General features: G+C 37.2%; 1 protein-coding gene across 2 annotated transcripts; it reads left to right on the top strand.

Annotated features, from left to right (window-relative positions):
* Positions 1-741: 741 nt before the first annotated feature.
* On the top strand, positions 742-5,931 carry c2h15orf61 (chromosome 2 C15orf61 homolog). 2 transcript variants are annotated; one of them, XM_028036846.1, is made up of 4 exons: positions 742-987; positions 1,497-1,529; positions 1,654-2,001; positions 2,389-5,931. In XM_028036846.1, exons 3-4 carry the CDS (start codon positions 1,659-1,661, stop codon positions 2,514-2,516), a joined length of 471 nt encoding a protein of 156 aa, XP_027892647.1. In that variant the 5' UTR covers positions 742-987; positions 1,497-1,529; positions 1,654-1,658; the 3' UTR covers positions 2,517-5,931. The 2 variants fall into 2 exon arrangements, with proteins under 2 accessions (XP_027892647.1, XP_027892638.1); XM_028036837.1 differs by lacking the exon at positions 1,497-1,529.
* The last annotated feature ends 11,972 nt before the right edge of the window (positions 5,932-17,903 follow it).

The following is a 17,903-nucleotide window of genomic DNA, read 5'->3' as shown; positions in this document are numbered from 1 at the left end:
TTTTTACAGTTTTACTACTGAGTATGTACGAGATATTCTAACTCACTGCTATTTTACTGACTTCCTTATTATTTCTCGTTTTAAATGGTAATTGTTTTGGAGCGTATAAAATGCAAATAAATATGTCAGAGAGTTTGTGACATAATTATGTTTTTATTCAAGTTTCTTTTTATTGAAAAGCTGCAACTGAAAGTTAAAAAGAGCTTACATCTAAATTGCACAGCTTCCTTCCTGTACCTGCAGAGAGTTTGCTGATCTATAAATAAACCTATGTTGCAAAACTGATAACTATCAGCTCAACTGAAACTTATAGCTGTCCACATGGACAAGTGAGCAACTGGTCAAGAAAACCACATATGACAAGACCTACATTAGGACAGATTAAGGTGAGACTTTTAATCCAAAGAGCATATTACCAGTTTTTAAGCATGTGACCATCAATCTCACCTCAAATGGTTGGATGTTGAAAACTATTTTGTGTTCCAAAAGGATGATAATCCTGAACACAAATCCAAACTGTTTTTTAAAATGTGAATAGCAGATCAATATTATAGGTAAATATTAAAAAAATAGTGGAGTAGTCTCAATCTCAATTGTGTTGAAAGCCTATGGATCAGATTGTGGGTTTTCTGTATGTAACCCCATACAGAAAACTCTAGAAATATTTAAATTCCCGAAACACGTTCGTGTACGTTCATGACGCTCCGAATGAGAACTATATTTACCGCGCTCTGTTTCCGACCGGACAGATTTGAACGAAGTACCAGGTTAGATTTAAAGTCACTAGTTGAGCTTGGATGAAGAGGCGGAATATGACCTAATCACTGATCTTAGGTGATGCAAATAATGCTGGTTCACCATGCGTTTCCCAGCATGCGACTCTTTGTAGCAGGATGTTTTTAAACCGTAATGTTTTGGAACCTTGACCACCGGAGTTGAGCTTGTTAGCAAAGTTCAGCAAAGCTACAGGAGTTAGGATCTACCATGGTGAGCGAGCAATCTTGTTTCCTAATGTTTTCTCTGAGTAACGTTACACCTGTCACTAGTATGTCAGACTGTATTACTGAGAATCTGGGCATCTTCAGTCCGTTCTTATTCTAAATCTAAAATACTCTAAGACAATATAGCTTGTTCTGTTTTATATTCATTATGTATTCTTTGAGTAATAGTTTGTGATTTGTGAAAGACTTAATTTGTTGTTTGTTTTTTGGGGGTCTTTTCAAAGCTTTAAACTCACCATTTCGAATTTTAATTAATTAAATGCCCAACAAATCACACGGTATGTTTTGTAAGCTTTGCAATAGATAAAAAGTAATGCTGTACAAGTTTGAATTGTCTAGGTGTTGTAGTTTTCAACACTTACACATGTACCTATGCGAGGTGGTTGACCTAATTTAAATTTGCCCAAATTTTATAAAGTATTCTCAAAACACAGTGTGTTTTGTATTATAAATAATTAGTTCAGAGTACTCCATTTGCAGTTTTTTCTTTTCCAGATATTTTAAATTTCCAGCTGGAGCTGTTTCAAGGTAGCCCAGAGTCCATAAATGTAGTGAATTATCACTTTAGAGATAAATGTTGAGTAAATATCTACAGATTGGATGCTAACCGTAGCTTTCTAAAAGCTAAGATGGCTCCTTGTTCTTATTACAGAAGTCATGAAGGAGTTTTTGCGGAAGATACACAGCATCTTTTTGCAGATCGCTCTGTTTCCGAGCAGATTTGGTAAAACAGGTCCACAGCCAGCAGCTTCAGAGGTTTTGACCTGCCACCTGCAGCAGCGCAGACTCCCACCCTGGACTTCGTTCTGCGTGCGCTACAGCTCCATCCACAACGACCAGTTTGGCCTGTCCAACTTCAACTGGAGAGTTCAGGGATCCAATTACCACATATTGCGAACCGGCTGCTTTCCTTTTGTGAAATATCATTGCACCAAAGCACCTCCAGAAAACCTGGATTTTGAAGACAGGTTTTTTACTATGCTGAAAGTTATTAATCTAGGTCAGTATTTTCAGAGTTGGTTACAAACAACTCTTTTCTTTATGTAAAAATCTAGAAGTATATTTGATTTAATTATTCTGAAAAAGGAAAAGTGCCTGGAGATTCCTTATTTCAGTATCTAAAATAGTAAAAATCTAACATGTTACAAATACCTAGGACAAATTTCTTCTTGCATTGATTACATAGCTTGTCTTCTTTGTTATTTTTTCCACACCTATTGCTAGTTTTCATTTATAAAATACTAGGCAATCACAGATAAATTCCAAACAAAAGAAAATCTGGGTATAGAATTTTGAAATAGAATACTTGCAGGAACCCTGTTGTATAGATTTGTATTCAAGATGCAAATTTCCGACTGAGAATAATAGACATGTCTCATTATTGCAGGTATCCCTTGTTTGGCCTATGGCATGGGCTGCTGGATGGTGATAGGAGCTGCAGAAACAGTGCAGACGAGTGTTGGACCTGTCACCATCTATTTTGCCTACAAAGAAGAAGAAGGTGCACAGTACTAAAAGTGGAGACTGCTTTACTGTTTTAAAAATACTAATGTCTACCAGACTGCTGGATTTACTCCTCCTGGTAATGTTCTGCTGTACCTGGAAGTGACATCACTCTGTCTGGCACTGGTGGTCTTGCCTGACTGCACATGTTGTTTTATGGTGAATTATTAAATATTTACTGATAAACTGAAGGAATAATAAATTCAATTACTCATCATACATACAGTATATGCAGCAGTTTAAGTGGGAATTTATTGTCAAAATAAAATATTAGTATAGCAGCTCAAAGTATATAAAGTAACTGAAATTATTATTAATTGTTTACCTGTGCCCCCTCTTAATTTCTTTCTTACTAAGATTAAGGTATTTGCCAAAAGCAGGTGAAAAAAATTGCTAGATATGTAACTCTGTACACCAAAAGCTGTAGTTGCAGTGAAAGATGGTTCCACAAAGTAGAACTGAACACATATGCACACTACACTTTTTTTTGTAAAGGGAAAAAAATACATTTCTCCCACTTCACAATTCTTCACTAGTTTGTGTTTTATTACATAAAATGTCCCCCAAACTGTGAAAAAACTACTTCCCTGTAAAACTGACTAAAAGTCAATTGAAGTAATGTTTATTTATTGCCAAAGTATGCTAACTGCATAAGTAACAAAGTATACACAGCAATATAAATGTGGTTTGAAATCATGGGTTTTCTGTGATCTGTATAGAAAAAAACATATTTATGTCAGCTCCCTAAAATATGTAAATAGATACAGAAAATGGTTCAGTTAGTGCCTAATCATATGGTCATTGTCTACTCTATATGATGATGTGTTGTATTTTGCTTGGAAAAAAAACAAGAATCCCTAAAAGTCCAGAACATTTATTTAAAGTTGAATTAGTGGTCATCCCACACACAACAGATAGTCAATAGTGTTAGAGAAAAATCAGTGACAGGACAGCTCTGATAAAATAGGTTTTAATTACCAAAATGTGTCCTTTGTCGGAAGCCGTGTACATCCCTTCCTTCGGGCCTTCACTGGCCTTTGATTTCTGGTAATGTGCTTTGCTGACAGCGCAGGCTTAGCCGCGCTTCAGACTCCTGCGCCCTCTGAGAGGCAGGCTGACAAACTGCCGTATTGATTTCTCCCCTCAGCGTCTCCTGTTCCCAGTGTTTATCAGCGACCTCAATTTTCAGGCCTTGGCCTCTTCATTTTTAACGCAATGAAAACGAACGAATAATTTCTTGTTGTACATGGAAATCAATGCACCTTTTGACCTCTGTGCACACGAAGGCTGCTACATGTCAAGCCATTCGTCCTGTTCTAGAGTGACCCGTTTTATGAAAGTTCCTCATTATGCATATTTTTTTTCTTTTTCTGTTTTACCAAACCGGAACCATTACCACCTCCATAACAAGCAAGTAGTAACATTAGAAAACATTTTGTTTAACAAGGAGACAAAATGTGTATACACTGAAAGAAAAAAACCCCTAAAAATCTTGAATGATTTTAAGGTGGTAATGTAACCTTGGTTGTATGCAAATGTTTTGAATCTCACGCAATATGCATGCACAAAATCCTCTTCAACAACACGATGACACCAGACTATCACTTTAATCAAACTAATTGCCCTGAACAAGGAACATTTAGACACACTTACAGAAATCTGATCCTTGGTATCAGGCTGCACTTAAATCCTCCTCCTTTCATTGGCAGCCTTTCATCAGGACTGAAAGTGTGCATGGGGAATGCTCAGGCAACCATGTCTTAATTACTCATTGACCTTTTGACCCAAAGTGCTGCATTGATACCACGTCGCAGCCCGGTACGACTGCGCGGGGTTGCAGCCGTCTTGCAGCTTTTGTGTGCAGCCTTTACAGGATGACGTGAAATCCAAACTGCGGAGCACGAGTGCCTTGTATTTGTTTTCAGGGCTTCACCTTTGAGTCACTCTAAACTGCAGGGGAGGTCTCCCCTTCAGGTGGGACAGAAGCTTAGCATTACATATTAAACCTTAGTCACCACCACCATGGGTATTGGTTATCTGAACTTCAAATGGTCTTCTGTAACTTAACAAAACGTGGCTTGCACTTAAGGCGAGATTGATGCTTTTTAATAGTCTGGTCCCATATTGAAGTGTCTAAATTACCCAACAGGCATCTAAAGTGGTAATGAGCAAACAATTAATGCCAGTTTGGCACGTTTAATTGCGAGCTGGTGCTGGTAATAAGTTTTGTCAAGGTGAAATCTTTAAATACTTGTACTATTTAGAGTTTAGGTAAGTAAAGCAGAACAAGTGCTCAGACCGAGGAGTATTAATGTAAATTGTTAATGTCGAGCAGTGAAATTGCTAATCAACTTTCAGAGAGTTGTAATTATTTTCTAATTAGCTGCAGCGTTCTTCAGTTTCTTTGGCCTTAGAAAAAAAATTACTTTAATCTCCTTGAAATAGTTGATGGAGCCACTCTGCAAATGAATTATTTAGCATGCCAGCGATTTCCCTGTCATACAGATATATGGCTTGGCAGAAACAATTATTGTGCGAACAACCCCTGCAGCTAATGCTGGAGAGGTTATCATTATATGAGCCTGTGGAATCGGCCACCAGCGTCGTTTTCCTGCTTACTCTGCGAGCAGCGGGGACACCTGAGCCATCACTTAGATCACTTTAAGGAAGGCACTGGAATTACATGTCGATGTTGATGTCTCAGCCAACAGTGTCACAATATTTACTGTGAAAAGATGTAATTTTTTTTTCATACTCTGACAACTGAAACACAAGAGAAGTCTCTGGATGTATAAATCTCATCATGTAGGAGCTCATATTTTCTGACCTGTTGCCATTCATATTTTAAACACTTTTTTTTTCTGCCGATGATGGTGTGTGGTGTATTCTTTTTTTATTTATTTTTTTATTTTATTCCTTTATTTAACCAGGTAAACCCCGTTGAGATCTAGATCTCATTTTCAAGAGGGACCTGGGTAAAAAAAATGCAATACATAGCAACCTGGTTACAAGATAAAGTAACCACTTTAACCCCAGTGATGACAAAGGTCACAGTAATTTTTTTTTATTTGTAACCTGCTTTATATAATGAGTTCAGGTTGAGGAAAGAGAAATATTTTTACGTTGCATTTAGGGAGTCGAAATACTTGTGAGTTGAGGTTGTTTTGGTCCAAAAGTGTGTCCAGCTGCAACCTGCAACAAATTAGCAAACTAAGCAATAACTTTTAAACTAATTACGCTATCACAGTTCCAGTTGTACTTTAATGTTTCACTGTTTTTACATATACTGTTGAGTCAATGGCCCTGAGCATGTGCACTTATCTCCATACCCATCTTGCATTATCTTTCTGTTCAAGTTGATTATTTTCTTTTTTGGTTTCTTTCTTGTTGATGTTGCTGTATCACATTAAACTTCATTCATACTTAATGTTTACTGTGTTGACATTAAGGGAGAAATAGATTTTAATAGTTTTTTTTTTCCACTTTCTTTCAGGAGAGTGAAATGTGCTATCCATTTTTATTATATATTATGCAGTATTTAAAGTTTCAGCTCATTAAAAAACAGACGCCCTCGACACCCCCGAAGGCTGTCTTTTACCCCCCACCAGCATGCAGTCAGGCTCCCCTAGCCACAGGCTGTGCTTGATCTGTTTTTTTTTTTCTTTTGAGTGAAAATTTAAATATTCTGAAATATTTATTTATTTGTTTATGTATTTTATCTCAACCAAAGAATGGCATAATGTCTTTGTGGCTTATACACAAGTGACATAGCAGATAAGAAAAACAGAAAGCCAGTTTTCTTTTTATACTGTAATTTGGGAGACTGCCACTATTTCTTTATTGTTTATCTGAACATAGACTTTTATTATATACTACTCATTTCCAATAAAGCTGGTCAGAATACGAATAAATGCAAAATGTTGTGATTTGCACAATATTTAATCTCTACATTTAGATGAAAACAGTACAAAAACAGGCAAATTAAATACTGAAACCATTGTACACTTTGTTTTATTGTTGCATTCAAAATGCATCTGATATTTTAAGCAAGTAATTGGTCTTGACTGCAAGCTTACTAGTTTAGTCACTGTATTTGCTGCTGTTAAATAGTTGTTGTAACATTGTCTTGTTGAAACAAGTTTCCATAGCAGGATGGCTCATTGACCAAACTTTTTCTTGTAATGATTACATTAAATGGATCCTGATAAAGAAAAGCAAAACCTTCCCAGTGAAGATTGCATTTAGTGAAACTCTCAACAAACAATAGCAAAGTTTTTCCTGTGAAGATTCCATAACATTGCATTGGCTTGTTGAACTAAGCAAAATCTTAATGTAAAGATTGATTGAGTGAGCACTTTTGATGGAAAAAAAGGAAAAATCTTTCCTGTAAAGTTAGATACCCAAAACCTAAAAGAGTTTAGACGTTTAAGGAAAACCATTAGACTTACAGATGTGGATGTAAGGAAAAAAAGGCCTTCACAGATAATGTTCTTTTTTCTTAATTTCGCTTAATTCCCTTAATTTATTGAACAGCATTTTGGAAGTGATGTTTTAGATTACTTTTGTATTTCTCAGTCACTTTGTTTTCCGTTTTGTACAGCATTTTTACTTTACTTTAAGCAACTTTGACATCCATGTGTAAAGAAATGCGGCACATACCCTCATTTTGCATTGTAACAGCCCACCTTTTGTGCCGTTCGATCGGCGTGTTTTTCACTTGCACGGTAAGCAGCAGCCCACGCAGCAAATCAGCTCCAGATTGGGGATTTACATTAAATACACTGATACTGATGCTGCATGCAAACCTAGAAATGGAATAAATCAATTTTGCTCTTGAGAAATGTCTCGTATGCTTTTTTTTTTTTTTTTTTTGATGCGGCGTGATCTCCAATCTTTCTGCAAATGAGCTGCGATGCCTTGTAATGGTTTCTGCTCCTCGTGGGAGGCCGGCGTCTCAGAAAAGCTGCTGATTGAGGAAGAAATGTAATACAGGTGTAAAGCAGACTTGATAGGGGTCTTACACGAGGGTTATGCATTTTCACAGTGATATACATACTGTTACATATTTATCAAAGAATGTGGAATTTGCCAGCTTGACTCTTTCTGGCCCTCGGAGATTTGCAGGCTTCCTGCTAGAGTGGTGCTAATTCTGTTTGAGATGGTGGCTATTATGTTGAATTAATAGGAATTAAGGGCTTAAATTGGTTAAGTAAGCACTTCATTAATCGTGAGTGGATTGCTGCATGTGAGAGGTTTATGGGATATGTAGACCACTAGTGCGAGTAGAGTTCTGTGTTAAGAAAGTAGGCTGATGCATGGTGTTATGGCAAAAAAGGGCACTATAAATAAATTGAGCAAATGTTTTTTACTTCTTAAGGAAAAAGGGGATTATGTTTTCTATCACTTTTATTTTGTTGAAGTACCGGTAACTGTATATATCAAAGAGGAATTGTAAAAAATATTACAACTGATTTAGGTGCTAAAGTGTCCTAAATTGTTTAACACTGCTGTCTTAGACATTTGCAATTTTGTTGCATTATCAGTACAAGGCCAATCCTAATCGTATCTTACCTTACACTTCCCTTACACTTCCTTATTATTAATGATAATTGCCAGATTATGTTGTTTTATTTCCCTTCAGAGGCAAGTCGTTTCTTGTGCATTTTGGGTAATTTTTGGTGCCATATGTCATTACTGTAATTTTACACTTGACATACTATAAACTCAAGTGCCTGCCAAAATTCAAGCAGGTTGAATGTTGTGTTTTGATTATCTTTTGATTTCCCACTCAACTGGGTTGTTTTAACACTGTGATGCAGTTTAAGATCTTTATATTTCACTTTGGATGTGCAATAATGGTATTCTTTGCTATTTGGAAGACTTTATTTTACCTTCTTCCTTCACCCTGGATGAGCTAATTGAGGTGTGTGTGTTTTATTATCAGGTCTTGCTAATGAGGATGAGGGTGCTGGAGAAATAGTATGTCCCCTTAGGCTGAAGAATAGGTTGACTTAGCCAACCTTCTGTACTTATTGTCCAACAAAGAGGGAATTCACTTAATGCAGTGCTTCAGAAAAGTGGATAATTGTGGCTAAGATCAATAAAGAAACGGAGCAGAAAATGAACGGTGTGTGCAGCAAAGTTGTGCTGTCGATGTTTTTCAGAAATTGAATGAATTACGTTACCCGCTTTTGTGAATTTTTATTATTATTCTTTCCAGGCAAGCCATCAGATCAGAAAGCAAATAGTGTTCTGGTGCACTATGCATATAGAAGTGGTTAAAGTTGCACATGTTTACAAAGCATTTTTGGTTGTGATATAGGGGGGTACATTTGGTGGGATGAGCCACTTTGTTCCCAGGAAGCCCAGTGACATCGCTGGAGGGCAGAGAAGGATGGGAACCAGAGAGGGGTGACAGTGATAAATAGCCCTTTTAATAACAGCTGCCCCACTTGGCCAGCTAGGCCCAGTCAGTGTCCTCTGTGTATTTATGCCTATGTTTATTTATGCATCCATAGCATGTAGGAAATCACCACCGCAGGGGTACAATCATTCTTATTTTTTTGTTGTGGTGGGGGATTGAATTGGTTTAACTTTGGGTAGAGGTAAGCTTAAACTGAGCTGATGTTCATTTAACCCCAGGGCGGATGTGTTGGTATGTCTGTGGTGACGCAAAAAATACAGTTCTGTAAACAGATTTTCTCAGTGTTTACTTTGTCTTCATCACTTTAGAAGTATTTCGATCATAAACACACTGTTCAAGCTCAGGTTCAGCATAGTTGTATAGCACAAACAACTGCAACATTTACCAGTGTGCTGTACAGAATATACAAAGACAACAAACACAAAATAATCAAGTGCTGCAGCAAAGCACCCCCAGAGCATCAAACTATCATAGATATGTTTGATTGTTGATATGATGTTCTTTTTCTGAAATGTCTGAGTTTCATACCGGAACTAACAGAACATGCACCTTTAAGAAAGTTTGCTTTATCAGTCTAGAGAACATATCCCAAAAACTGGGATGATTAAGATACTTTCTGGCAATTAAGAGGCTCTTTAGTTCCTTTTGCTCAGCCGTAGTTTTAGCTTTTAGACTCATGAACTCTGATGTTAGTCAAGGCAGGTGAGACCTGCATTGTTTAGGATGTTGTTCTGGATTATTCTGTGACCTCCTAGAATAGTTCTCTTGGGGTGGTTTTGGTTGGGCAACATGCCATGCAGTGGAGGATTCCCCACTGTTCTATGCTTTCTGTTTTTGTAGTTAATGTCTTTCCCCCAAAACAATTTTAAACTCTTTCCACACTGGTAGATATTTAAGACTTTGTTTTTCTTCTGCTTTTGAATTTCTTTAGATTGAGGTCTGATGTGTTACTTTTTGAGATATAGCATCCTACTCCTAATGTTTTCTTCATTCTAAAAGTCAAAAACTAATCAGGCCTGGATGTGACTAATGGACTTGTACTGAACATTACAAAAAAGTGGTTGATGATTGTTCAACACATAGTGTAACTACTTTTTCACTCTGGGACAGGTTGTTTTGGATAGCTTTTGGCCTTTTAGTAAATTATTATCATAATTTGATTATATTTGCTATACATATGTTGTCTTTTTTGATAATAAAATTTAATGATCTGAAACACTGTGTGACTAAAAAAGCAACAACTAAAAATATTTGAGGAGACATATGGTTTATTACAACACTGTACATTCATATTGCAGAAAGAGGAGTGGTTGATCCACAAATCCGACCAAAAGTCATTAAAATAAAACGTGCGCTTTAAACGTGAAACCTCCGGAGCACACAGTGATGTAGCAAAACATAAAATTGCAGTCTATTGACTTCCAAAACACATTTACACTCTGAACATTTTTAAGTTGTTGGAAAAATCTGGATTTTTTTTTTTTTTTTTGCATTTTTAGACTCCGCTAATGCTTTCCGTAACCTTCAGTCTGAATGGCTTTTAATTTCTTGGCTCATTGTTGCTGTATGACTGGAGTCAAGAACCTTTTGTCTGTTGAAATATGACCTCAGGCCCATGTCTGTGCGTAGGGAGAGGGGAGGCTGTACATCAGAAGTGTCAAAGCTTCTTCCCCGAGGGCTCTGTTCTCGCTGTTTTTACTCAAACCAGTTTCCTCCGTTTAATTGGTTCAATTAGTTAAGTATCCATATACATTATCGGGTATGCATTTTTCATGACTCCTCTTAACGCTCTGTTTAAACAGAACAACTTCCGGCTATGATTTGCCATTTGGATGAATGTCAAGGAGACTAAATGATGGTGCTAATTGAGTAATTAAAAGCAGATGTTGTAGCAAAAGCCAACAGCATACACTTCAAACACTTTGCCCTCCAGAAACCCTACACTGTTTTTGACACCCCAGTTATATATGGTTATCCCAGAGGTACCTCTGTAATAGTTACAGTTTCACCCTTGTGATTATTCAGTTGAAGTCTTTGCTATTGAACCAAAATGGTGTTTTTATGCTATTTTGACCACATGAAATGATCTGGAAAAGAAAAGCACTTCATGCTGCCTAATGGCCAGACTCAGCGATGCACATATTCACCACAAGCTCTAGAAAGGAAAAGCACAATATCTCCACACTCAACCCATCACTCTTACCCCCCACTGTCCTCTGGTGGTGGGACACTACTGGCCTGTGCAAGACTCTTCAGAGAGAGAGAGAAGATGTGATGTTGAAGGTAATTAACATTGGAAATGTGCCAGTAATGGGAACCAGTGTCCCATCAAATCGCAAAGGATCGGAGTGTATTTTATGCTTTTGACAGCTGTGGTGATTGGAGCATCGCTGGAAGGCTTTACAAAGTGCAGATCAATAAGTAACAATATTCCTATTAAAGAAAAATTACTTGGACATTGTACTGAGATGGCTAGTGGCTTTTTACAAAACAGAAGAAATGTCTCGTTGAGGAAAGGTTTTAATCATGGATGAAATTAAAATGTTCATCTTTTTCCTCTTAAATGAACAAACTTCACATATTTTTTAAAAATGGGTTTGGGTTGAACGATTAGGGTTTTTTTTATTATTATTATTATTTTTTTAGGTTTGTTCAAAACTCAGGTCTGTAACTTTTTTGTATCATTCCTTATTACTATCAAAGTCTCACTAGGTAGTAATAGTTTTTATATATATATATATATATATATATATATATATACTGTGTATATATATTTGTTGAAATCATTTATTTTATATAAATTTGGTTCCATTGTAGTCCTTCAATGATAATTTGGGGTCTTGCTGGGATTTTTGAATTTGTACCCACTGTCTCTTCAGCTTTAGCACATTTGTGTTTCCTTAGTCCTTCAAATCAGCATCCTTTCTGTTAACAACCTATTTTAGAATTGTACAGCACCCACCCCCATATTTAGCCTTGTTTAGCTAATTTTTTCTTCATTGTTTTCTGTTTTAATTACCTTCTGTTTTCATATAAAAACACTTTACTTGAAGCACTTTGTGTTGCCCTTGTGTCGTATGGAAAGTGTTTTCTAAATGACTAATTAATACAAAAGCTTTTAGAATTGATCAAATTGGCTAACCATGCCAGACCTTCAATCCATCCATCCATCCATTTTCTGTTCACCCTCGTCCCTAATGGGGTCGGGAGGGTTGCTGGTGCCCATCTCCAGCTACGTTCCGGGCGAGAGGCGGGGTACACCCTGGACAGGTCGCCAGTCTGTCGCAGGGCAACACAGAGACATACAGGACAAACAACCATGCACACACACACTCACACCTAGGGAGAATTTAGAGAAACCAATTGACCTGACAGTCATGTTTTTGGACTGTGGGAGGAAGCCGGAGTACCCGGAGAGAACCCACGCATGCACAGGGAGAACATGCAAACTCCATGCAGAAAGACCCCGGCCGGGAATCGAACCCAGGACCTTCTTGCTGCAAGGCAACAGTGCTACCAACTGCGCCACTGTGCAGCCCCAGACCTTCAATATGTTTGTTAAAACTAAATTTAGACCAAACCATGGCCTAAAAAGTCTAGTTTTCATCATATTTTTTCTGGGCTAGAGAAGGACAAAGACAAACTGATCTGAAATTGTCATGAAAAGATGGATGCTGGGTGTTTGGAGGCTTTTTAGAGTCTTCTGCATGTGAGCATTTTTGCCTGTCCTTAAAAACTTCTAAAACAGCATTTTTAAAACGTTGCCCTATATGCAATCAGATCTTGGATTGACCTCGACAATACCTGGATCTAAATTAAACTAACCTGCTGTGGTTAACATAATGTGGTGGATTTAGAACAATTTTACAGAGATTAAAAGACCAAAATTTCTTCACAGCAACATGAAACACTCCCACTTATCTAAAACACTTGTTAGCAGTTGTTATCACAAAGCAGTGTAATCAAATACGATGCAGGGCATCATCACACAAATTATGTAATATGATACAGTGCAATACGATGCAACACAATACGGTACAATTACTTTATTGCCTCCTTAGCGAAATTTGTCTTGGAAGTAGGAGCCTTTAGAAGCTTAACTGTTTCTTGTAAATTTATTTTTGTAAGACTTTTTTATTTCATTCATTTTGCTTGTTTTACCTGTAAGGTAAACAACATGATAGGTAAAATGTTGTTTTTTTTTTTAAAATGCAAAATCCAGCCTAAGATGTTCAAAGGGAATGGAGGGAGTTGCTGACAAATTTTGTTTTAACAAATCTCCAGGCCACTGGCGCAGCTAATGAACTTAGTAATTACTCATCACTGGTTGGAGGAGTTTAGCCCGGGTGAGACGAAAAGCAGCGGCTGCTAGGAGCCACAGGAACGGCACAACAGGCAACAATCAACACAGTGTCTGTGCAACAATCAATCATGACTGTCAGGCCCTAAACCGTCAGAGTAATTCAGCACTGTTTTCTAGAAATGAGTGCACCCTGTAAAATGTAGCTAAGATCACATTCTCAAACACCTTGCAGCACCATATGTTTAAACCAATGAGGTCTGTGTTGTATGATTTATCACACTGCTCTCAGAAAAATTATTATTTGGAGCTAAGAAAGTGGTTTATGGCCTCTAGTCTGAAGTCACTCTCTGCTCCAGTGTACTGCATGGATAAATGTTACGTTCTTTTACAGCTGTGTAGCTCAGTGTTAAAGCTTTGCGGTTTTTATTGTTTGGTTTGTGGTTTATTGTGTGCTCAGGCACAGTTCTGCTTGTCTATGTAACTATCTGTTAAATATAAAATATAATCTGCTGAACCACACTGATATTTAAATACGAGTCAGAGACAGGGTTTGAGTAACACTGGACTGCCCACAGATGCTCCTTTCTGCAGAGCTCTAAATCACGCTTCTTAATTCCCAGAGCCACATCTCAATCATACTACTTGCTAATTTGAGAGTCACCCTCATTTCGTTTTAAGCGATTCATTTTTGGCAAATTTGTAAATGGCCTCGATGTGTTCTACAATTTAGTCAATTACTGTTTCAGCCAGCAGCACTCCGGGGACCGGGAACACACATCGCCCGGAGGTACCATCTCAATAATTGTTTCAGAAAAGTTGGGAATGGATTGCTAATGCTCTGTTCCACTTATTGAAATGTCATTTGAAGCCAAAGCCCTTTTACTTTTCCCCTCACTCTTTCTCAGTACTCTTAACCACCACCATTCACTGAAAGCAAAATTGTTTAGAAAATCAAAGAGTACAATCTACTGTTATTTATCATTGAGGATTGTTTACTATTAAATTAGTTTATAATAATTTTGTCTCTTTAAATACAACAGTGACCTGTACCTTTCCTTTCAACTGTCAATTTAAACTGTGCACTGAAATTGTAATTAATTATTAATTAGCTGGATAAAATTAAGAGATTATGATAATCAAAATTAGGTCTTGATGAGCACTAATTAAAAGGACAATCTTTCTTTATGGAACTGAATAGTGTGACCTAAAGACCCCAATTAATAAAGTTATTATACCAATCCTTCTGCATCTAGTTTTAACGCAAAACTGAACGCAATGTGTTTTGGTTTGTTTTGTCACAACGTCCTCGACCCATCATCCAAACCAATTATAACAATAACTGGAAACAAGATAATGTTCAAAGGAATTTGTCTGGATCCATCTTGTGTGTTCAGAGAGCATGTTGTTCCAAACTCAAACAAACTGCAATTAGGTAATGGTAATTTTATTTATATAGCAAATTTTTAGCAACAAGGCAATACAAAGTGCTTTACAGAAATTAAAAGGAAATACAAACAAAATAACAAACCAAAAGAAAGAGCAAAAGAAGAAAAAGCTAATAATGTTGATCCAAAGTAAATACATTATCTAGCAACTCCTATTCAGGGTTGCTAGATAAGTATTAGTAAGTATCCTCTGGTCTGTTTCCTTTTCTGATTTGGAAGAATAGGAGTCTAAAAAGTAGTTGCTAAAGTAGTTTTTCTGGATTCCAAGTTCTAATCCCTGTTCTGGGTCACTAAATAAGTGTAAGTAAGTAAGTAAGTAAGTATCCTCTTAGGTGTTATTCAATAAACTTTATAGAATAAAAATATCCTTTATTGTCCCAAAGTTTACAAAAGCTGGGTTGTTGCTAAATTAAGCTGGATTACAACTTCATTTAGAAATGTAAACATTCATTAATATATGTTAATAGAGGAGAATCAGTATGAGTTAAAGCATGAGTTATAATTTTTTTACCTACCCCCAAAGAGTGAATACTTTGCTTTTTGCTCAGTTAAGTTTCTCCTGTTTGTCACCTGACTTATTATAGTCACTCGACAAAGTGTTCCAAGAAAACTTTATTGAGTGGGTGGTTGACTCCCCACCGATAAAGAAGATGCAATAACCTACCCTAAGTAAATAGTAAAATTATAGACACTGGCTTCTTTGCCATTATTCACACCCACTTAGTCACACTGTCCCAGTTTTACCTTGAAAAATTCCCAGACCAATGCACCTTAGTTTACGTTAGTTGAAAATTATGTATTTTTATTAGTTATGAAGGTTAATATTTATATTAAAATAGTTTAAATTAGTTTTAAAATGTTTTCTGAAAAGACTTTCTATCACACCCTATCCTTCATTTCATCTCTGATTCCAGTTTTATATGATCAATTATGGCCATTGACAAAAGCAATACATCTTGCGGTGACCTCCTGCTGGTAGGTAATATTTGGGAATCATAAAATGACATTTTCTTGAATTGAACCCCTAATGGGTTCGCTCTTTCAGTTTTAAACCTGAAGTAGTCAATTACAAAATTATAAAATTAGAAATGATAAAAGTTAATAAGACGAAATGATCAACACCCAAAGAGCAAAAGTAAAAGTTAGCACTATCTGGTAGAAAGCTGATTATAAATGGTTTATAAAGTGTTTACATGACTTAATCACAGAATTATTAACCATTTATTAATCCATCATAAAGGTGTTGCCAGTCTATTCTTTGTTGACACCTATGGAGTTATATAACTCAAAAAAATTAAACAAAAAACAGAAGCCTATATGTCAGATGAGGAGCTTCCTACAAACCTTCCCACAGTGTAAACATTACATTGTTTTCTGGTGCTAACTGGTGAGCGCTGGCAGTCTGTATACTGAGGGTCAGCAGCCTCCGTCTGTTCTGATTACTGGACGGGTAATTCTGCAGTTCTGTGTCTAAGACCTTCAGCTCTGTTCTATAATTAACTTTTGCCTGCGCCCATCAGGTTCTATTCCACACTCCACATGTCCACAGTGACTGTTACATGCAGCCCGCTTTCCATTCAGTATGTATTAAGCTGTCAGAGCGCGGCTGCTCTCCCAAGCCGCCTGTCTTCGCTGAACAACCCAGCCTATTAACTCCTATTGACTGTGACACACATGTCCCTCCAAAATGAGCGGTTCCGTATTGATTTTTCCCGAGCACTGCTCACTTCCCCCTTTCACGCCGCCAAGGGTGAGATCTTTATCCTGACTGATTGTATATGTTCATCGTATCAGAGTACTGTTGCCATTCCAGACCCCTCCCTACCACCCCTACCTCCCTCACCCAACCAACCACTACCACTCTTGCAAATCACAGCTACTTGTGTCTCAATGAGACAATTAAAAGGCCTGACTCCCCTGCAGCTGTAAGGCTGCGGTCAAACTGAGCCGCAGACCTTCCACGTGCCCCGTAGCCTCAGATTAATACAAACGCAGCATAAAACACAAGATGTGCCGACCTGCTCCTCTGTCACCACTAACACACAACCTCTCGATCAATGGAGCTGAATAGGAAGGTGCCATATCCTTTCAGTGATGCTCTTTCTAACCGCTACAGCCAGAATGAACTCTGACAGCACGTATCGACATCATATCAAGCTTCACCATTGAGAGAAAAATGATTATCTGCTGGTGGAATCAGTTATTGACCTGCTGTGGAATAGCTTCCACTCCTCCGAGGATTTATTGATACAGTTTATTGCATATGAATATTTATCTAACGTGTATGAGATGGATTTGTATGGTTTAGGTCCACAGTGGGTATATGTGTGTGTGGTTTGCTCTGTGCTTTAGTCCACTGAGGGCCATCAGTGCCTTGCACGCACACCCCGCCATTCAACCATGACTCTGCCTCTCCTTCCTGTTGGATCCTGTTTTTTACAGGCAGCATGAAATTGCTTTGGCTATATTGTGACTCCGTCTTGAAGTTAATGGTAAAACATGTTGTAATTACATTTATTGCCTCTCACTGTGGAAAATCAAATTGGCTTTACTGTGGGTATCATATTGTAAATGCATGTTGACGTGCAACGTGCCACACCATCACTGGAAGAGCGGCACAAACACGAAGAAAAACAAGGAAGACTCTAATGGGATGCTACTGTGGTAAAGCTTTTTCTTATTTGGGAACTTCTTGGTATATGACATTAGGGTACAACCAGGGGCTTGCTTGCTCAAAGTATCTGAAATACGACTTTTTTGAATTTCCAACTTCTGTTGCATCACAATAGTTTTATTAGAAGTAATTGAAGCAAATAAAGAGACTTTTCTGTTGTGGTGGTGGTGTTTCAAAAATAATGAATAATCAGATTATTATAAAAAACTGTACTTACAGTATTATTCAGCAGCTCTTGAGCATTTTTCAGTAAAACATTTTTCCTCAGGACAATATTTTATCAAGTGAAATCAACTTTTCTTCTAGTGAGGAAATGATCATTTAATTAACACCTAACTTTCATTTCTTCTCAGGATAACAAGAAATGCCTTTTGTTATCTGTAGAACACCTCAGAAATGTTTTCATAGTGTACACCAGTTTCTGTACAAAACTTCAAAAAGCAGGACACCACATTAAATACTCAATGTGTGTTTTAAAATTGTATTTATTTTTATAGAAAACATATTTGTATGTATTCTTGAAAATGCTTAAAATCCATATTTTTATTTTATT

The sequence above is a fragment of the Xiphophorus couchianus genome, chromosome 2 (assembly GCF_001444195.1).
Source record: "Xiphophorus couchianus chromosome 2, X_couchianus-1.0, whole genome shotgun sequence".
Taxonomy (NCBI): Eukaryota; Metazoa; Chordata; class Actinopteri; order Cyprinodontiformes; family Poeciliidae; genus Xiphophorus; species Xiphophorus couchianus.
The sequence above is the reverse complement of the archived record's forward strand: the minus strand, read 5'-3'. Positions and strand labels throughout refer to the sequence as shown.